This window comes from Myotis nattereri (genome assembly GCF_964212035.1).
Source record: "Myotis nattereri genome assembly, chromosome: 8".
NCBI classification, from domain to species: domain Eukaryota; kingdom Metazoa; phylum Chordata; class Mammalia; order Chiroptera; family Vespertilionidae; genus Myotis; species Myotis nattereri.
Window position 1 is genome coordinate 22,879,238 of NC_138083.1, and position 19,653 is coordinate 22,898,890.

The window sequence follows — 19,653 nt, forward strand, 5'->3', positions numbered from 1 at the left end:
GAGCTGGGGTTATAGGAGAGCTGAGGCATAGCACCAGCCCATGGGTCTACTCACCAGGCAACAGCATGGGGTTTACGTGCAGTGAGGGAAACAGACAGTCTCTGTTCTTGTCTTGGAGGTCTGCTGCAAATGCCGAGCTCTGCTACTTATCTAATCGGAGCTAGGACTCAGCTACAGGATCAAAACTTCTTCTGTATAATGAGAACAAAGCAGACTATGTGGAAATGAAGCCAGATCCTATCTCCAATGTGAGACACTATAAAGGGTGGCTCAGGGACACTTGGCAAATCTGAAGAATTTGAGCAAAGGCAGGGTAAGAGGGAGCAAAACAAATAACAAACAGACAAACCAACCAACCAACCAACCAACCAACCAACCAAACGATCCTGTGAGTGTTGCGAAGAGTTAGGAAGAGAGTAGAACAAAGGGTTTCGGTTAAGAACATGGGTTTGGTGATCAGACAGAACTGGTTTCAACCAGCTGGGGTGTTAGTACCTTGGGCCAGTTCACTAGCTTTGTTGGGCTTCTGTGCAATGGACTTAATATGCCTGCCTCCCACGTAACGTGATTAGCACACAAGCACAAAGTGTGTGCTCAGGAAGAGTGGCTGGTATAATAACTATTCTTTGATCCCGGGCTTAGGATGGAGAACTCCACCCTCCTGGCCACTGAGCTATGAAGACAGAAACACTTGGGAGGCTATAATCATGGTGGACACATCCGAGCTTAAGAGAAAAGCTCAGCACCGACCCAGCCTCTCCCTCCGCCTTCCCATGTGCAGCCACTAGAGGGCCTTGGGTATCTCTGCCACTATAGGTTTGCTCACAGGTGGCACCCTAGAGGCCCAGAGGCCCAGTGAATTACTAGAAACGGGACTCTCTCTGCAGGGGAGGCAGAGGAGCACAGCATTTGATGAGAGCAGCTGCTGAGGGGTCACAGTTCCAGGTGCTGCAGGGGAAGGTGCAGAGAGCCTGTTCTGCTGCCGACAATCTTCCCATGAGGGAATTAATTACTTGGGTGACCCTGGGGCTGGCTTGGGACCCTTATTGAATGAGATAAAGTCCCCTGGTCTTAGTAGATCCTGAGCAGAGGGGTATCCATTTCTGAGGATCACTCATTGGCCTCCTAGAGCTTTGGGACAGAAAACTAGCTCATCCTGATAGAGGCAGATTATAGTTTAGCAAATTTCCAGAGGTGTGAGACTATCCTCATGAGATACAGAATGCTAGGGGTGTTCTCAGAAGGTGAAGAGCCCAGTAGCTCTCCCCTGCTCCCAATTTACCCTACCTTCCAGCTCTCCGTTAATTAGATCAGCAAGGGCTGATACGAAAATGCTCATTGGAAACATTACTCATCTCAGTTATCCTCACTGTAGGAGAGAAGAGGTCTGGTACCTTTAATCTTCCATTCTAAATCCTTAACATGAACACTTGTGCCATGGCTCCATAACTTGTCACTCTTGTTTCTCTGCTCATCGCTCTAAACATCCCGGTTTTCAGGAAACACCACACTCTTTCCTAGCTGCTTGTTTTGGTCCATACCGTTTGTTTGTCTGTTTTTTTACTCAAAATGCATTCACTTCATCCTCCTACTTTGCTGCTTTATGAAATACTAATTCTCCATCAGACCCAACAGGTACTTCCCAGATTCCTGCTTCTATTTTCCCATCATGCCTTGCACTGACTCAATAGGACACATATCAGAGGGTGTTATTGCTGTACATTTTTATCTCTCCTCATCACTCAGTTGAAGTTCTCATGTGTTTCATCTCCAGCCTCTGCTTGAATATCTGTCCTGACAGAGAACTCATCACCTCAAAGGTAACACATTTCATTGCAATCATCTCTCTTTGCAAAAATAGCTGCCCTAGTATCAGAAACCAAATCTGCTTCCCTGATATATAGTCCTATTGATTCTCTCCCTACCGATTCAGTTGCTTAAAATTCCTCCAGATATGAATAAGGCTTCTCATTTCATAATTGGAAATAAATCTCAACTATAAACATACTGAGAGTGGGCCATACATGAATAATTCATTCTAAAGTGTAAATGACTGATAAGAGATTTTCCATAAGAACAAGAATTTATTAGGCAAACCTAAGGGTAGGATTACTTGGAATACCAAAGACACCAGGAATATGAAGACACCAAATATTTGATATAGTAGAAAGAGCATTGGGCTCGGATGTGAAAGAAGGGTTTTATGTGATCTATTTTATGTGAGTTTTGCTTTTGTCATCTGGAAAAAGAGTAACTTGCATTATGAGTAGTTCTACTTATTACCGTAATTGCAGATTCTGTTTGGAAGCAGCCTCACTCATTTGGGCTGTCATAAGCGTTTGCTCTGGCTTGGTCTTCATAGCTCTTTCTTAGCTCTGGGGTGGGGGAGGGGCAAAACGTTGTACCTGTGTCAGTGAGCTTCATCCTCCTGGGGCTGGACTGACATTCTTGGTGCCAGAGATGCTATGACTTACACCACCCACCACTAAGTCAGTCAATGAGCCTTTTATCCCCACTTGGCTTGAACCTTTCACGCCCTTGCCTCACAGCCCTGCTTCATCAGAGCTCTTTATGGTATTTGCATCATAAATATTTGCAAGTAACACATTTACTGCAGGTAACACATTTTATTATGATTTTATTATATATTCTCTTTTCCTGGAGTTTTGCAAGTAAAGATTGCATAATAACCAACTCTTTATTTGCCCTAAGTTCCACACCACAGAACCAGGTCAAATTACAACTGCTTGATGCACTAGACTCAATGACTCAATAAATACTTTACAAAAATAATGTAGTTATTTTCCCTTCTTAAAACATAAAAAAATTAGGATTTCCTAGACTTGAGTCCTCCTCCTCTTTTTATATTTATTTACTGTGAATATATTGGTGAAGAAAAACAAGTTAAGGTGGTATTAAAATAAAATAGATGACATGGGGGTCCATGTTATTTTCCCATTTATCTTGCTGTTTTATCATTGCAAAAGTGCTATTCTGTTTTCATGTCTGACTTTCCTGCAGCCTTCTGGACCTATTAAGGCATGAACTGAAATTGTGCCATTCTGAAGCCTTTTAGTAGAATCAAAGCATTAAGCTAATAGTGGCCTTTTATTTTAAAAGCCTATTTAAAACCAGGCCTCAGATTTGCCCCTAAAACATCCATTTGCCCCCGCACCCACCCCCTTTCTTAGTCAGGCAAGGACATTTTGGACACTGAGACTTCAGCAAGGTGCCTCATGACTAAATCATATTTGGGATAGGGTGGGTGTTTTCTTGTTTTGATATATTTCTATTGAGTTATTTTTAAAGACATCATTACACATTCCCTTTCTCCTCCACCTCCCTAAGCCCTGTCTGCACTCTCACAGAAGCGATTAAAGTTTCCCGATGACAACTCCAGAGAAAAGGTTACGCTTAAGTCACATTCATATTAAATAAGTTATAGATAAAAACTTATAATGTTTACAACTTCAGTCTCTTTTCCCCCTCTGCTTGGCGAGGAAACCCTGGATCTGGGTGTGACTTGAACCCCACCCACTGTGGCTTCCAGGTTCTCCTGGCTTCTGCGTCCTCATCCTCCTCCCCACCCCACCCCTAGGAGGAGTCCCACGGAGGTCTGTGGGCATCGTAGATGGCAAGGGTGGCTTCAGATGGCAGACACCCATGGCCTGGCGCCCATGCCTAGTGCGATTTCTGAAACATACGCATGTGGTCCATGCAAACACACACGAAGGCGGATCAGAGGGACTGCGCTCTAGGCCGCAGATCAGTGCAGTGCGTTTGTGTCCCAAATCCCGGAGCTGGTCTCTCTCTAATACTCCCTGGCCTCTTGGAACTGCTTGATGTAATCTTCGTCCGAGGGGCTCTCGGCGCACTTCTGCCCGTTGTTGGGAGGCCGGGCTTCGTTATACCGGCTCCAGTCGCCCTTGCAGAGGATCCAGGGCAGGATGTCCACCTTGTAGTGCAGCTCCGCCGAGAACTCAGTGCTGATGAGGTTGGGGGTCCCCGCCCCTTTGCCCCTGGTGATGAGCTGCATGTTGTCGCCGTAGCAGCAGTGCTGGGCGGCCAGCGTGGTGCTCTCCAGGGACAGCATGGAGCGGATGCAGTAGCGGGCGCTGGGCTTGTAGATCTCCAGCTTCTCCTTGGGCCCGCTGGCGTCCTTCCAGCGGAAGTCCTTGCGCTTGATGCGGTCGAAGATGTCCGCGCTGCTGTAGGCCACCTCGGTGGGGTAGGAGCAGGGGCAGCTGGGCAGGTCATTGATGACCTTGTGCATGTACTTCTTTAAGAACTCGCTCTTGCAGCTCATCCATCGCTCACAGCTGTCCGTGTCTGGAAAAGGCCACAGAGAAACCTTCTCACCACATGCAAAACGGACAGCAGGTGACATTGCCATCGACCCCTCTCCCAACCCCCTCCCAGAGCCAACCCCTGCAGCCCCTGGAACCACTGGTCCTAGCTCACCTCCCTTTAACTTGAGAAGTTTGAACTTGACTACCTGTACACCATCACTAGATTTAACCATCATTATATATGCTTTATAGTTTTTAATTATTTTTGGAAATATATGACATTATTCCTAAGTCTAAGTTTTAGTAGGTATCTACAAAAAGCAAAACTACAAAAGGAGGATATTGGGATATGGGGTTAACCAAACCCCATTATCACCCATAAGAAAATTAACTCAGAGAGCCATTTTAAATCTCCTCTTTCAATGCATGGTGATGGGGTAGAAAATGCTTACAAGTAACATCTGTAGGATTGAGTTGTATTTCTGCTGGTCACTGACCAATTAAAACTAGGTCTAGTGCCCTAACCTCTTAACCTTAAGCAGTAAATGGCAACAATTATTGTCTGCAAATCCGTATTAAAAGATGCCTCCAAAGGGAAGCGGCTGGCTGGTGGCCCCAGCTTTTAAGGAACCTAACATTTAGGCCAGAGGCCCCCTTACCTATAAGGCTGGAGCCTGAACCCGCCCCCATAGTTGTTGTGTTTGGCCTTTGCAATATGAAAAATAGTGAATTAATTGCTAACAGTTGAAATCAGTGGTTCCACGTATTAATATGGCTTTCTGGTTTAAAAACAAAAAGATATGTTTATGCTGGTCCTGCATTGCTCAATGGCAGTGGTCGGCACACCACTGCTCGCGAGCCACATGCGGCTCTTTGGCCCCTTGAGTGTGGCTCTTCCACAAAATACCCCATGCGGGTGTGCACATACAGTGCGAAGTTGACTTAAAACTTTAAGTAAAGTTTATTAAGTTAATTTTAGGGAACGTTGTGGAATGAAAGAAGATGTAGTGTCGAGGATTGAGAAAGGTATGTTGAGATGGTTTGGACATATAGAGAGGATGAACGAAAGGAGATAGACGAAACAAGTATACAAGACGAGTGTGGATGGGAGAGTTGGAAGAGGTTAACCTCAGCGAACGAACCTCAATCAGACTGAGGACGTTTTTAGCAAAGGCCAGCTTAGGAGTACCCTAATTAAGTTAATAACAATGTACCTACCTATATAGTTTAAGTTTAAAAAATTTGGCTCTCAAAAGAAATTTCAATCGTTGTACTGTTGATATTTGGCTCTGTTGACCAATGAGTTTGCCGACCACTGCTCTATGGGAACAACTGGCTGAGTGAACAGGCGAAGTGTGACCACTTGTGCAAACTAAGGTTGAGCAGAAAAAAATCTGGTGGGTTGTCTGGCGGTAGGGAACACAGTCAGTTTCAATGAAGGTTGTGGGGAAGCAGGTTGTGTCAGATCATTGACATCTTCGACGCAGGTGAGGCTTGTTCAGAGAGCACCAGGTAACCACTGAAGATTTTTTTAAAAAACTATGTTTATATTGCATTTTTTAGAGAGAGAGGAATAGAGAGAGAGAAACATTAATGGGAAACATCACCCATCAGTTGCCTTAGATGCCCCCTGCTGGGAATCGAGCCTGCAACTCAGGCTTGTGCCCTACTGGGTATGGAACCAGTGACCTAGTGGTTCCTGGGTTGATGCTTAACCACTGAGCAACACCGCTGGGCTGAAGGTTTTTGAGCCATAGTGAGCTATTTATTGAGCTGTACAGTCAGAAGATATATTCAGTGCTGGTATCAATTGTAAGAGTCCAGGGAGGGAACAGCAGGTGTGACCAACAATAGTTAGAGAAAGAAGGCTGCTAGGCCTTGGCGGGCTTGGGGGTAAAGGGAGGAGGACATTCAAGATGACTCACCAGCTCTGACCCAGGTGCCTGGGAGGTTGCTGGTGTCATGAGTGGAAATCAAGTGGCCAGGATGGGGGCGGGCAGCTTGGAGGAGAGCTTGGGGTCCTCTTCAGTGGAATGAGGAAGTGAGATGGGGCATCTCTCAGGAGCTCAGCGAGGCCTGGCCTAGTTGAAAAGTGGGGGCTCTTGTGCTGGACTGCCTGGGATCAAACCCCAAATCTACTATTTAGCAGCTCTGTGACCTTGAGCAAGCTGTCCTCCCTCACTGTGCTTCAGTTTTCCCATCGCCAGACTGAGGACGTAAACAGCGCCTGCCTCATGAAGTGAGACAAGGATTAAATGGGAGGGAGCACAGAGAGAACACGAGCAGGGTGTTCCCCAGACGGGTGTGCTGAGGCTCCTTTGGGCTCTGAGTTCTATGAGCCCCTGACTGAGCAGTAGCTGAGAGAGTGGAGATTCCATCCTGGGAAGTGTGTGTCTGAAAGTCAGTGGGGGTCTCCTTCAGAGGGCAGGGTCTTCAGAAACAACATTCAGTGCAGCTCCAGAAAACGGCCTTGCATTTTCCCTCCAGAGTGGCCGGTCATCAAAATTCATGTACCTAAAGTACATCCATCGACTTATTTGTATCCATCAAACTTATGTAGATGTCCAGCGTGAGCGACATGTTCTAAATCCTTTACAAATACGAACTCATTTAATTCTACAACAACTCTGTAAGGTAGGCATAGTTCCTCATACCATTTTACAGATCAGAAAACAGAGGCAGCACTGGATTAAGAAACGACCTTGTGCAAGAAATCTGCTGGGAGAATTGGACACCATATGAGGAGAAGGAAACATTTGAATGGATCCAAGGATGACATTGCAAAGGCAAAAGGAATGTCCAAAATACTAAATCAATATTTGAATAAAAAAGAAAAAAAATCTTACCGACTTCAAACAGTTTTGTGGCATTAAATTCCTCGCTTCCCGCAAGCAGACTCACTTCGGTGGCAGCTGTCCTGAAGGTGTCTTCAATTCCTAAACACAGACAGGGCTCATTTTCCCCTGGTTATATGGAAAAAGTCCCCACCCCCACATCCACCAATTAAAAAAACAAATATACCTCAACAAAGCCTTTTTTTGTGTTCATTACTATTCATGGGTAGAAACTTGCCAACAGAGGAAACAGTAAAAAGCAGGTAGCAGAGCATAAAATATATTAAAACCCCAGATACCATGTGCAGCATGAAATCAGATCCAAATGTGCCTGACTGAGTCCTAAGGAACTCATTCACTAGGTCCAAGAGTGCAGTGTTGGGCAGTGGGGGACACATATCAAAATGGTTGTCTGCCTGGTGGTGTCAGGATGACAAACTAAACTAAAGGCAGTGGCCAATACCAGTCTAGTGGTCAATACCAGTCTTAAGGACGGACTGACTGACTGGGTTCAATCATTACTAGCTGTGTGACCTTAGGAAAGCCACTTAACCTTTGTGGAACTATTTTCACATCTGTAAAATGGGGAGAAATAAAGGACCCACCACACAGAGTTGAATGAATTAAATGAGTTATGTATAGAGAAAGCACTTAGACTAAGTAGTAAGTAGCAAGAGTTCGCTGATGTTGTTCCTTGAACATGTGTCTAGCTCATTTTGAGGATGCAGTAGTCCATAGCCAAAGACCAGGTATCTCATATTCTGGGACTTTTAGCATTGCTGATAATGCTTCAAAAAGAGTAAGCTGGGCCTGTCATTACTTGCTCAGAGGGACCGAACCCAGTTTGCCTCAAACTTCTTGGCTCTCCTCCCCTTCCAAACTGCCACCCCACCCAGGCTTCCTTTACAGACAGGAATCCTGTGCAAGCCGAGGCAGTTAGATGAGGCAGGAGTTGTGGGATGTAGACGGGTTGGAGAGCCTGGGCTGCCTATTAGGCACGACTTGATTTCCTTTAAGGGGCTCTCTTTGATTTTAGGTGAGGCCCCTTGAACTTATTTATAGGGTTGACCTATGGGACAAGCTTTTACAGTGCCACCAGGCCAGGGAGACCACCTGCCCCGCAATTCTTTTCAATATAGTTGAGAATCAACACACCGAATAAGGAAAGAAATCCTGTTTAAAAAAATCCTTCATGTTCCAAGAGAGTCCTGAAAAGCTGGAAGAGCCAGGAACAGAGAGGCAGAAAGGATGGAAGGAAGGCAAGATCCGATGAGAAGAAAATGTGGGGGAAGGGCTGCCGGCCACACTGCTCTCAGTGTGAGAGAAAATGAGGAGGCAATATTAAAAACGGCGACAGAGAAGACCCTTCCCCTAATAAGCTGTCTAAATGGACCATCTTGGGTCTGGATGCCAGTTCTGGAAGAGGAACAAGAGGCAATCCTCCGAGCCCTGACTTTAAATGCTGTCTGTGTCCATGTGTGGCTGAGCCTGATACCCTTTCTTCTGCTGGAGGTGGAATAGTTTCATGGTTAAGAACATGGTCTCTGGAATTAGACTGGCTGGACTTGAATTCCAGGTTGATCATTTGCTGCCTGTGTGACTCTAGGCAAATGAAGCCAGTGTCTCAGTTTTCACAACTGTTAAATGGGCACAATAATAAATACCTATTTCATAAGGCTATTGTAAAATTAAATGAAATAATGACCTTAGAGATTTGCTTGATACCAAAATACTAGAAAAATCCTGTTTTTCATAATCATATTTTTGTTTCTTCTTCAATACCTTTAGCATCTTCATATTTATCTTCATTTTCTTTTGCTTCCTCTTATCTTCATCATTATCCTTTTCATCTTCTTCAGATTCTCCTTCTCTGCCTTCATTTTCTTCCTGTACTCCTTTTCTTCCTTATCATATTATTATTATTTACTAGAGGCCCGGTGCACGAAATTCATGCACAGGAGGGGAGGGGTGTCCCTTAGCCCAGCTTGCACTTTCTCCAATCCAGGACCCCTCTAGGGATGTCTGACTGCCGGCAGTTGGATATCCCTCTTGCAATCCGGGACAGCTGGCTCCTAACCACTCACCTTCCTGCTGGCCTGATCCCCCTAACTGCTCTCCCCCACTGGCCTGATCCCCCTAACTGCTCTCCCCCACTGGCCTGATCCCCCTAACTGCTTTCCCCTACTGGCTTGATCCCCCTAACCCCCCTAACTGCCCTCCCCTGCCAGCTTGATCCCCCTAACTGCTCTCCCCTTCCAGCCTGATCTCCGTAACTGCTCTCCTCTGCCGGCCTGATCACCCCTAACTGCCTCTGCCTTGACTCTGCCACCATGGCTTTGTCAGGAAGGACTTCTGGTCTAATTAGCATATTACCCTTTTATTAGTATAGATTGCTTTATTTCTATCCTTCCAAATCCCATCCTATCAGACTTCTAACTCAGCTTTATTCAGGAAATTTTCACAGGAAAAGCATCTTGATGTTTGCTCCATTTTCTGAAATCCATCTGCATGGCTGACAGGGCGCCAGCACAGCCACTTCTGATATTTCAGCCCTGTTTTCTACACACACCCCTTGGCTGACACACACATGCTCAATCTTATCCTTCTCTCCTCAGAAACCCCTTTGCCCTTCTTATTTATTTATTTATTTATTTATTTATTTATTTATTTATTTATGTTAATCCTCTCCCAAGGATATTTTCCCATTGATTTTTAGAGACAGTAGAGGAGGAAGAGGAGAGAGAAACATTGATGTGAATGGATGCCTCCCACATGCGCCTTGACCAGGGCTGGAAACGGAGCCTGCAACCAAGATACATACCCTTGAATGGAATTGAACCCAGAGCCCTTCAGTCTGTGGGCCAATACTCTATCCACTGAGCCAAGCCATCTAGAGCTCTTTCACTTCTTTTTTGGTCCAAATCTCAGCCTTACAATTTGAGAGCAGAGTTCAGGGGTAGGAAACAGAAGTTCTGGGTGCAGAGATTAACTTTTCTGTGCCTGAATTTCTTTGAGATGAAGCCATTTGGAATATGTGGTTTCTTGGGAGAGCCTAAGATATTATTTTAGACTAGAGGCCTGATGCACAAAATTCGTGTAAGGGGCCTGGCCCTTGCAACCCTGGCTTCGTCCAGAAGGTCATCTGGATGGACGTTAGGAAGGTTGTTCGGCTGTCCAGTCTAATTAGCATATTATGTTTTTATCATTATAGACTGGTATTCTACCTGAAGTGGGGAACACATAGTGAATGTAAAACTACAGACCAGGAGTTGGTAAACTTTTTGAAAAGGGTCAGAGAGTAAATACTTCATGCTTTGTGGGTCACATATGGTCTTGGTCACATACTCTTCCTTCTCTTTATCCTTCTGTTCTTCTACTTCTTTTTCTTCCCCTCCTTCTTTTTTACAACTCCTTAAACATGTGTGGACCACACAGTAACAGGCTGGAGTGTGACAACTACTACTACTGATAGTCACAATTATTTTTCATCTCCAACATCTTTTCACCTAGTAAGCTAATTACTCGTCTCTTGTCTCAGTCTGGACAAGACTGAACTTGAACTAGGAGCATAAACCCACCTGGGCAGTTTGGACGATCACACGTCCGAGACTCTGTGGCGGTGCACGCGTAGCCACAGGACCTGGTCCGCTTCTGGTTGCCGTTCCCACAGGTGACGCTGCAGACAGACCAGAGACTCCAGTCGCCCTCCCCGTCGGTGGAATCTGGAAGGGAGCCAGGAAGATAGTCACAGCCTCATCAAAAGAGTCCCCAAACCCACCCGACAAGCAGCCTGCCAGTTGTCCCCCTGAATCACTCTCACTGTTGGAAGGGCCCAGATGCCTGCTGGAGTCAAAAGGCTTACAGCTCCAGGGCTCATTTTAGGGATATACCTCATGCAGGCAGTGACTCTGTCTGAGGATTTGGGCACTGATGTGGTCAGCCCATGACCAGGGCCTGACAGCCCCAACAGGTGCCGAGTGAGTGCTTATTGAGAATGCATACATTTGCAGAGCATAGGATCATGCAATAATATGATAGGTATTTAGATGACCACCCTTAGTTCCTTACCTCCCTGTGCCTATATTTACAGTGAAGAGAGAGAGAGAGAGAGAGAGAGAGAGAGAGAGAGAGAGAGAGACTATGTCCCCTAGAATCTGTGTGAGCTTTGGCCTTAGGAGGCCTGGCAGCTTCTGACTTTTGCTCTGAGGAATCCAGTTGAGGCTCAACCTATGAATAACGGGACACCACATGGAAAGAGAGAAGCCACATGAAGGCCCACCAAAACCCTAGACATGCGAGTGAAGCTTTCATGAAACTTCCAGCCCTTCGCAGTGAACAGCTGAATGCGGCTGACGCCCTCAGGAGTGGAGGGACTGGCCAGTGTGGCCCTGCTTGAACTCTCGAGCTATGAGATCATAAGAAATAATCAAGAGCTGCTGTTTTCAGCCATGATGTTTGGGGATGTTTTGTTACACAGCAGTAGACAACAGATACACAATGGTGAAGCTACATGGTTCTTTGAGGTTATTGCTCAACATCCATCCTATTGAGTCCCTATTACATGCCAGGCACAATTCTGTGTATGTAGGGTATATCATTAAACAAAACTTACAACGATTCCCTGTGCTGGTGGAACTAATATTTTAGTGAGAAGAGTCAGCCAATAATCAGTAAACAAAAAATGAGTAAATTATACAGCAGATTAGAAGTCGGTGAATGACATGAAAGGAGAAGCAGACCAGGGTAGGGGGGTCTGGATAGTGAGAGGTGGTGAGAGGCTGGTGTATTATCAACAGTAAATTCATCTTTTTAAAAATAAGAAACTAAGCCCTGGAGTGATTGAGTGACTATCTAAGGTCATAATAGACAGAAAGGAACGCTTGTGCTCTAGCGCTAAACTCTTAATCTCAAAAGCTTGACTCTTTCCGAAGCATCTTCACTCAGTAGTAATTTCTCCTGGTTTGGCCAAATGCTTCTACAGCCTGGGCCTCTGTGGGTGCCAAGTGCAGAGGTACAGGCATGTGCCTTGCAGGGAAGGGGTCCTCTCCATTCATAACAGGTCGTGGTGATTATTATTATGTAGGTCGGGCAAGAATGCAGTCCACACATGTTTCTACCTGAACTGCGGGCCCTGTGCCAGCCTCCCAGGCTGTTGTTTACATGGAGTTCACTTTGAACACTCCTCAGGCAAACACAGGGCCCCCGAGTCTCCTCAGCCCATTCAGCAGAGGTAGGCTGGGGGGTGATTCATGGTGTTCTCTTCCCTACCCCAGAGTAGAGCGTTTGTTCACACATCGACTGCCCCCGGGGGCCCCATTCATTTCTATTCCCTCCCCAAACAAATTTTTCCAAACTTTGATTTTCTTCTAAGAAATGGTTTTCCAACCACATGGCCAAGCAGATGTTTGAAACGACTGCTTTGTGTGACGAAGCTGGGCCTGCTGCCCCAGCCTTAGGCTTCCTCCTCGCTCCCCTCTCTTACTGGGCACGAACATCCGAACTGGATGCTTCCGGAGGGACACATCACAGAGTTAGGGGCCGCTGCTGCTCCCTCTGAGACTTTGCAGCTTGGGATCTCTTGCTAATTTCACCAGGAACACCAGAGGGTGCCTGGAACAACCATGTGACTTCACTCTTGTCAGTGGGAGCGTCCGGGTGCAGAGGGTTATACGCACCTGTGACCACATTCAACCACAACCTATATGCACCCACAAGGCCAGGTTTGTTAAAGGGAACAACAGCGCTGAGTCACAAGCAGAGAGATAATGTCTTTAGGTTCATAGGAAGCGGGCAGTGGGTCAGACAGAAAAAGCTTATTATACCACAGAGGTAGGGTCCATGTCACCTGTGTGATGAGATAGGCATAGGACACAATCCCATGATGCCAAGAGGTGTCCTGCTTGACTCAGCAGAAGCAACAGGGCCCCAACCATCTAGAAATCTCTTGCAACCTTTCCCTCAGTGTGGCAGTAATATGGAGAGCTAATTTTGGGCAATGTCACCCTGAACTTTGAGATTTTAGCATTAAACTCACCATGATGCTTATATTAGAACTTCTGCATTAGATACGTTCTTGTTTTGGGATCTTGGATCAAAATTATCTGGTGTCAATAACTGTCATATTATGTGAAAAGTGATGTCCATAGTTCCACTTCCCTTTGCTTAGTCACCTCTCACACCGACCCTAGCCCGGCCCACCTGACTTGCTTTGGCCAATGGGAACATAGCAAGTGGGATGCAAACAGAGGCTGCAAGAGTGCTCCTGTATTAGGGCTTGGCCTCTACCTGCAGGGAACTCTTCCACCACCATGTGAGGAGCCCGGGGCGGGTTCTGAAGGGTGAGGAAGCAGGTGTGGAGAGGCCCAGCCATCTCCCTCTCCAGCTGCCCAGCTGGGATGCCAGCATTGTGAATAAAGCCATCCTGGACCTCCAGTCCCCTTCCCTCTTCCCCCCCCCCACCCCCAGCTCAGAGAAGCCACTGAATTTTGGGGTGTTTTCTGAAGCAACAAAAATTAACTGTTATACATATACCATAACACTTTCCCTAAGATATGTTCTCTTGATGGTTAGCAGACTCCAGAACCATGAAGGAGTTCTCATCCTAGCAAGTGGGTTCTTCATGCTTTTATTTTAGGTGCTCACAAAGTCATTTATTTTCCAAACATTTTTTATATGGGGCCCTCAGAGTTAGGCACAGAACATTATATCGCCAGGCATTTAGTCATTTCTACTGGGCTAGTAATGAAATAAAACCACCTCCTAGGAAGGTATGTATACCAGCCCACAACCCTAAGCCTCCATAGCATACTGTCCCGGATGAATGCTCCAGCAAAGGCCCTCTCCTTGGCGATTTCTATTTGTTTAATGTGTTCAAAGGACAGAAAGGGAACTTCTCCCAATGAACAAAGATTTGAGGGCAGGTGTCCTTTCTGCTATAATCAAACACTAGTTCACATTCGCTCACCTACAAGGCAGGGAGCATTGCTCAGAGCAGAAACTGAACGTGAGCAGCAGCAACTGCAAAGATGGCAATAATGACAGTAAAAAACAGTCCCTGAGATTTGAGAGCCCCTATCTGTGACATCCAATTGCTCAGCGAGGGAAGAAAACAATGCACAGTACAGTGAGTGACAGCTGGTTTTTAAGGATGTCATTTGAAATTTTAAAGTAGTCATTATACTGTTTCAAGCACTACAGTTCAGTGGCCCAGTCACGATGTTTGGGCAACTGAAGTGACTCGGGTCTTGAGTCAGCTGCTGGCAAGCCTCCACCACTAATCCTAGGAGATAGTGGCTACCCATTATTGAGGGCCTGCTTTCACCAGCTGCCCTGCCTAACACACTGATTTAACTCCTGTCACAATCCTGCAAGGTAGGTGGAAATAGCTTCCTTTTACAAGTAAGGAATTTAGGCTCAGAGACTTTAAGGTACTGGCCTAAGGCCACACAGCTCAAACTTGGCAGAACTGGGATTAGATCTGAGGTCTGTCAGCTCCTGCTCTATATCCTGTTCTATATTTTGGCATTCTACCAGTTCTACTTCTGGCCCAGATTGGCCTCCTTTCTTTAAGACACTCACTTATGTGGCCACAATTTAACATTACAAAGGAAAACCCTTGAAAAAAATCACTGAAATCTATTAAAATAGGATCATGACCAGTTAAAGAATTGCAAAGAATTGAGTCTCAACCTCGGTTACAATAAGCAGTGCCCATTAAGTTTATTTTTCAGATTGTTCTGAACAACTTTGGGAATGGTATACTTCTATTTAACAGAAAGGCATTTATTTGAACTCTTTTGTTGCCCTGGGTGAGACCCTCAGTATTTACATATAGAAGGTATTTAAAATGCAGTATCTCAAACACATACAGTCCAAAGTTGAGCTTACTCCTTTCCATGATCACAAGTTAGGTCTAACTAACTTCTGTTGTGTACTTTATAATTTATTCTAAGGATGCCATACTATTTTATTTATTCCACCTAGAATTTTTTGAAATACTCTTTGGCCACATACATTTCAATTCCTATTAAAAGTCCTACCTTCAAAAATCTGAGATCAAGATCCTCCAGAAAGCCCAGTTCCTGTAGCAATGTCAGCCTGTCTCAGACAAGGGAGCCGACACTTAGGTACAATGACTTGTGCTGCTTTGTCATTGCATGAGCCTCTCCTTCCTGAGCAGTGTGGTCACTCCTGTATCCTCCACAGCATCTAATCTAGGGCTACCTACTTGGAAATGGCACTATAGTTTCTTGCTGATTGAAATAAAAGAGGACTCAGCTCGGCCAATGCTGTAAGAATTCTGAAAATCACATGTTCCCTGTGAGCCAGTCTCAGAAGCAATACTTCATTCATTTTGCAAATACTACTGAGCATCTGCGACATGCTGAGAGTCTTGGTACTACTCCGAGTGTGGCCCAAAGGCCAAATATGTCAGCCTCACCTGGGCTCCCACCCTTTTCTACATCTACGGCATCAGAACCTTCATTTTAACAAGACCCCCAGGGTTTTTGTGTGCATATTGAAGCCTTAAAAACACTGATTTAGAAGTACTACAAGGGACATATTTTTCTTTATAAAGTAGCAATCTTGATATCTAGTCTAATGATGAGGAAGTTACTAAGAGAGACTCCAAAATCATAAAAGATTGAGTTTCTTCATGGCCTAGGGATGCTGGAAGATTCAGATGCAAGGCACTCTGCGGGTATCATAGACCCAGACAGCTGGGGTGAGGGTGCCTGAGGCAGCCACAGTAATTGCTCCAGTAGAAGCAAATTCTATCCTCAAGATTGAAATAGAAGATGCTCTTAATGTTCATGAATTCAACTGAGGGTGCTCTATAAAAGCTTTAGTGGAAGAGATGTTTTTAGTGTTAGTCTTCAAAATTCAGTGAGCATGGGGATAGCCTGCTGACCTTGGTTGAAAAAAGAGACAAAGACAGACTGAGCCTAGGTCTCGCTGTTGGACGTTCTGGTTTAGTAGAAGGTCGGCAGTGGCCCTCAACCTGAGCTGCACATCAAAGTCACTCATGGAGCTTTAAAAAACACAGATGTCTGGGCCCCATCTCCAGAAATCTGGGCACCAGGGTTCCAAACAATTCCCCAGGTGAGCATAATGAGCAACTGAGAACTGTTGATTTCAAACACTCAGTGTTCCAGAGGCCCCTGGAAAGTTCATTCAAACATAGATTTTGGGGATCCACACCCAGAATATCAGATTCAGGCGGCCCAGGGACCAGGAAACTGAACATCTGCATTTTTATCCTGGTTCTAGATGGTGCTGATGCTGCCAGTTTAGGGACCACACTTAGAGGACCATTAGGATAGAAGGATGGGGTTGGGGCTAGGATTGGCATTTTAAAACATGCAACCAAGGGATTCTGATGCCGAGGGTCTAAGCCCCACTCGTAGAAAAAATATTCTGTGTGGGCTGGGCAAACAGGTTTAGCCACAGAGCTGTGCAATGTCAGGCTAGCACCCAGGATCCTGTGTGCTTTGTTTCTCTGTTCAGTAGCACTGTTCCAATCTTTTATTCCTATCTTCCCGTCCAAGTGACCATTTCCAGATCCACTCCCCTCTCCTAAAGGATGTGTTTCCTTCCCACCCCGGCACAAGAGAGGCAGAATAAGATAGTGATTAAGAGGACAGACTTTGGACCAACTGACTGAGATAAATCCTTGAGGTCAAGTTTCTTAATTTCTCAGGCTTCAGGTTCCCCATCGGTAAAATGGGGCACCTGGCTCAGAGAGCTGATTAAACGAGCGCTGCATGTTAGATGCCATGAAGAAGGATTGGTGCATGTTAAATGCTATATGTATGTTGGCTACTATTCTGAGTCCTTCTTCCTGGGAAGTAGATAAATTGGACTTCCTCTGGGAATGCAGAAGTTTTCACAAGTCTCCTGGCTGGAAGGGGTTTGGGAGCTCTCTTTCAGCTCCCCTCGCATTTGATGTGTATTTCCACAATGGCACTATTTTGCTTTATTAGTTAATTTTTCTCCCCTTGTCCACAGATAGGTGAGGACCACTGTAGGGAAGGACTGTGTCTTACTCATTTTTTTTTATTCCCAGCACCTAACATAATACTGGTTGCAAGATATGCTCTTAATAGATGTCTGTTGAGCCCTGACCTGGTGGTTCAGTTGATTAGAGCATTGTCTCATACACCAAAAGGTTGCAGGTTCAATTTCTGGTCAGGGCACATATCTAAGTTGTAGGTTTGATCCCCAGTCAGGGTATGTGTGGGAGACAACCAATCAGTTTCTCTCTCACATTGATGTTTCTCTCGCTCTCTCAAATCAATAGAAACATATGTTCAGGTGAGGAAATAAATAAATAAATAAATAAATAAATAAATAAATAAATATCTGTTGAACAACTAAATGATGCAGCTGGAAAAAAAATTATCTTGCTGTTTTGGAAGTTGCTTAGTGGGGAGAAATAACTCTCCATCATACAACTGGTCTTTCTGCTGAAACATAGGTGTAAGGGTGAGAGTTCATGACAGTGCTTGCACCTATGTCTGCTGATGGTAAAGCCACAGAATATCCCAATGATGGATGCATTTATAAGACTGCAAATATTCTATAGCAAATGGCACACTCTCTGATCTCTCACAAAGGCTGCTTCTTCTTATTGGACACACAGAATACATTTTCCAGCCTCCCTTGCAGCTATGTGGGGCCAAATCATCAGGTCATGCCAATAAAATTTAAGCAGATGTGATGTGTGTTATCTCCAAGCTGAGGGGGTTAATAGCATGTGTACATTTTTCAGGCTGCATTTTCCCCCTTGGCTGAGCTGGATATAGAGCATCCATTGGATAACTCTCAGGCCCTAACAGTTGGAGGAGTGCCAAGATGGAAGGAGCCTGGGTTCTTGAATGACTGAGTGGAGTTGAGTTCCCCTTACCCTGTCTCCCATTTCAAATTAAAAATGAACTTCTATTATTTAAATTACTGAATTTGAAAGTTATGTTACTTCACCTTACTCTAAAACATGAGACAGTAGAAGTCCCTACTTGGGGTCTTAAAATTTATTGGTGGGGAGGTCTCATTTGGACAACTCTTGAAGCATATGTTCATGTGGATTCTCAAGGGCCACACTATTGCCAATGTCAAACATAACACAGTGGCCTTGTCAAAAGAAGCAGCCGATACATTTCTTTTACCAAATTAATTTTCCATATGCATTTTTACAGTAAAATATACAAGAAAACTGATCTGCTGATTTCTTCCTTTTCATAAACAAAAACTATTTTTTTTTTTTTTTGGAAAAAAGGAAGAACCTCAAAGACCCCTGACTGAAAAAAAAAACTTCTCTCCTAGGATAATTGGTGTGATTTTAAAATTATAGTCTTTCCAGAAAAATGTGGCTGCTGGTGCCTCCTTGGGGCTTCTGTGGAATAGAGTCTTTATGAGGTATGCCTCATAGAAGACCAAAAGCCACATACTGTAAACTGGGTTTTGCTTGGCTCCATTTCCTCATCATCCTCATTTATTCTCCCCACCAATTTTATATTACTGGGTGGTAAACTCACCATATTCTGGTTGCTCTTTGGTTTCAAAAGTCCGGTGGCCTGGGGCCGGACGGTCCCACCCCCGGGGAGGGTTGAGGAAGTTGCTGTCATCTGAGGTACTGTCGTACTTGTAGTCCTGGTCCCCGCTGTTGGCCCTCGACAAGGACAAGGACCTCTGCCACCAGGCCCACCAGTCAGGGGATGGGACTGACCAGCTGGGTTTATTCTCCGGATGCTGATCTTTATCTGCTTCAGAGTCAGGACCGTCCACCACCTCTATGGTGACCTGAAGAATTCAGAACAGGCCAGGGTCAATGAGGAGTCGATAGCCTCCAAGCTGGGTGACCCTTGAAAGAAAGTCTGGGATACCAGAGGCAAATGATGGATGTGTCCCTCATGAAGGATAGCAGAGACTGCATGGTGATACAGAATGGCAAACATCCAGGGATGGCCCAAGTGAACCCCACGATTACAGAGAATGAAGTACATGGGCCTTGGGTGGAAGGAGACAATTCATCACTAGGGTCACTGGTCTACTGAAGATTACATTGCTGGGAAGTCTCTAATTCAAGGAGTAAACATGTATTATACATGTTCCTGAAGTGCCTCAAGAATAATTATAATAAAACTGAACACTTATTGAGTACTATCTCTGTACCAGGTATGGTTCCAAGTGCTCTGCCATATATTAACTTAGTTAATCCTCATAATGACCTTATAAGTTTGGTTGATTGGCCCCTATAATTGATGATCTGCAAAGATGGTCCAGATAATCCCTCCCATCCTTGTATGTGGGTGCTACCCCTCACATCAAGAGGTGCAGTTGACTTCCTCTCCCTTTCTATCTGGGCTGGCCTTGTGACACACTTTGACCAGTAGACTCTGAGAGGAGTTACAATGAGACAAATCTCATGAGGTCTTGCAGCTTCCATTTTCATTCTCTTGGAATGTTCCTACCATTAGGTAAGGAAGCCCAGCCTAGACCACTGTTCACATAGAGACCACATGAAGAGAGAG

General features: G+C 45.1%; 1 protein-coding gene across 1 annotated transcript in view; it reads right to left on the reverse strand.

Annotated features, from left to right (window-relative positions):
- Positions 1-2,068: 2,068 nt before the first annotated feature.
- The window catches only part of ISM1 (isthmin 1), a gene marked incomplete at its 5' end in the record, with an annotated part of 74,790 nt that continues 57,205 nt past the window's right edge, over positions 2,069-19,653 (reverse strand). The window contains 4 exons of the mRNA XM_081097511.1: positions 2,069-4,329; positions 7,136-7,225; positions 10,702-10,845; positions 18,658-18,922. Coding sequence (XP_080953637.1) covers positions 3,812-4,329; positions 7,136-7,225; positions 10,702-10,845; positions 18,658-18,922 — 1,017 coding nt within the window. The 3' untranslated portion in view covers positions 2,069-3,811. The remainder of the gene's footprint in view (positions 4,330-7,135; positions 7,226-10,701; positions 10,846-18,657; positions 18,923-19,653) is intronic.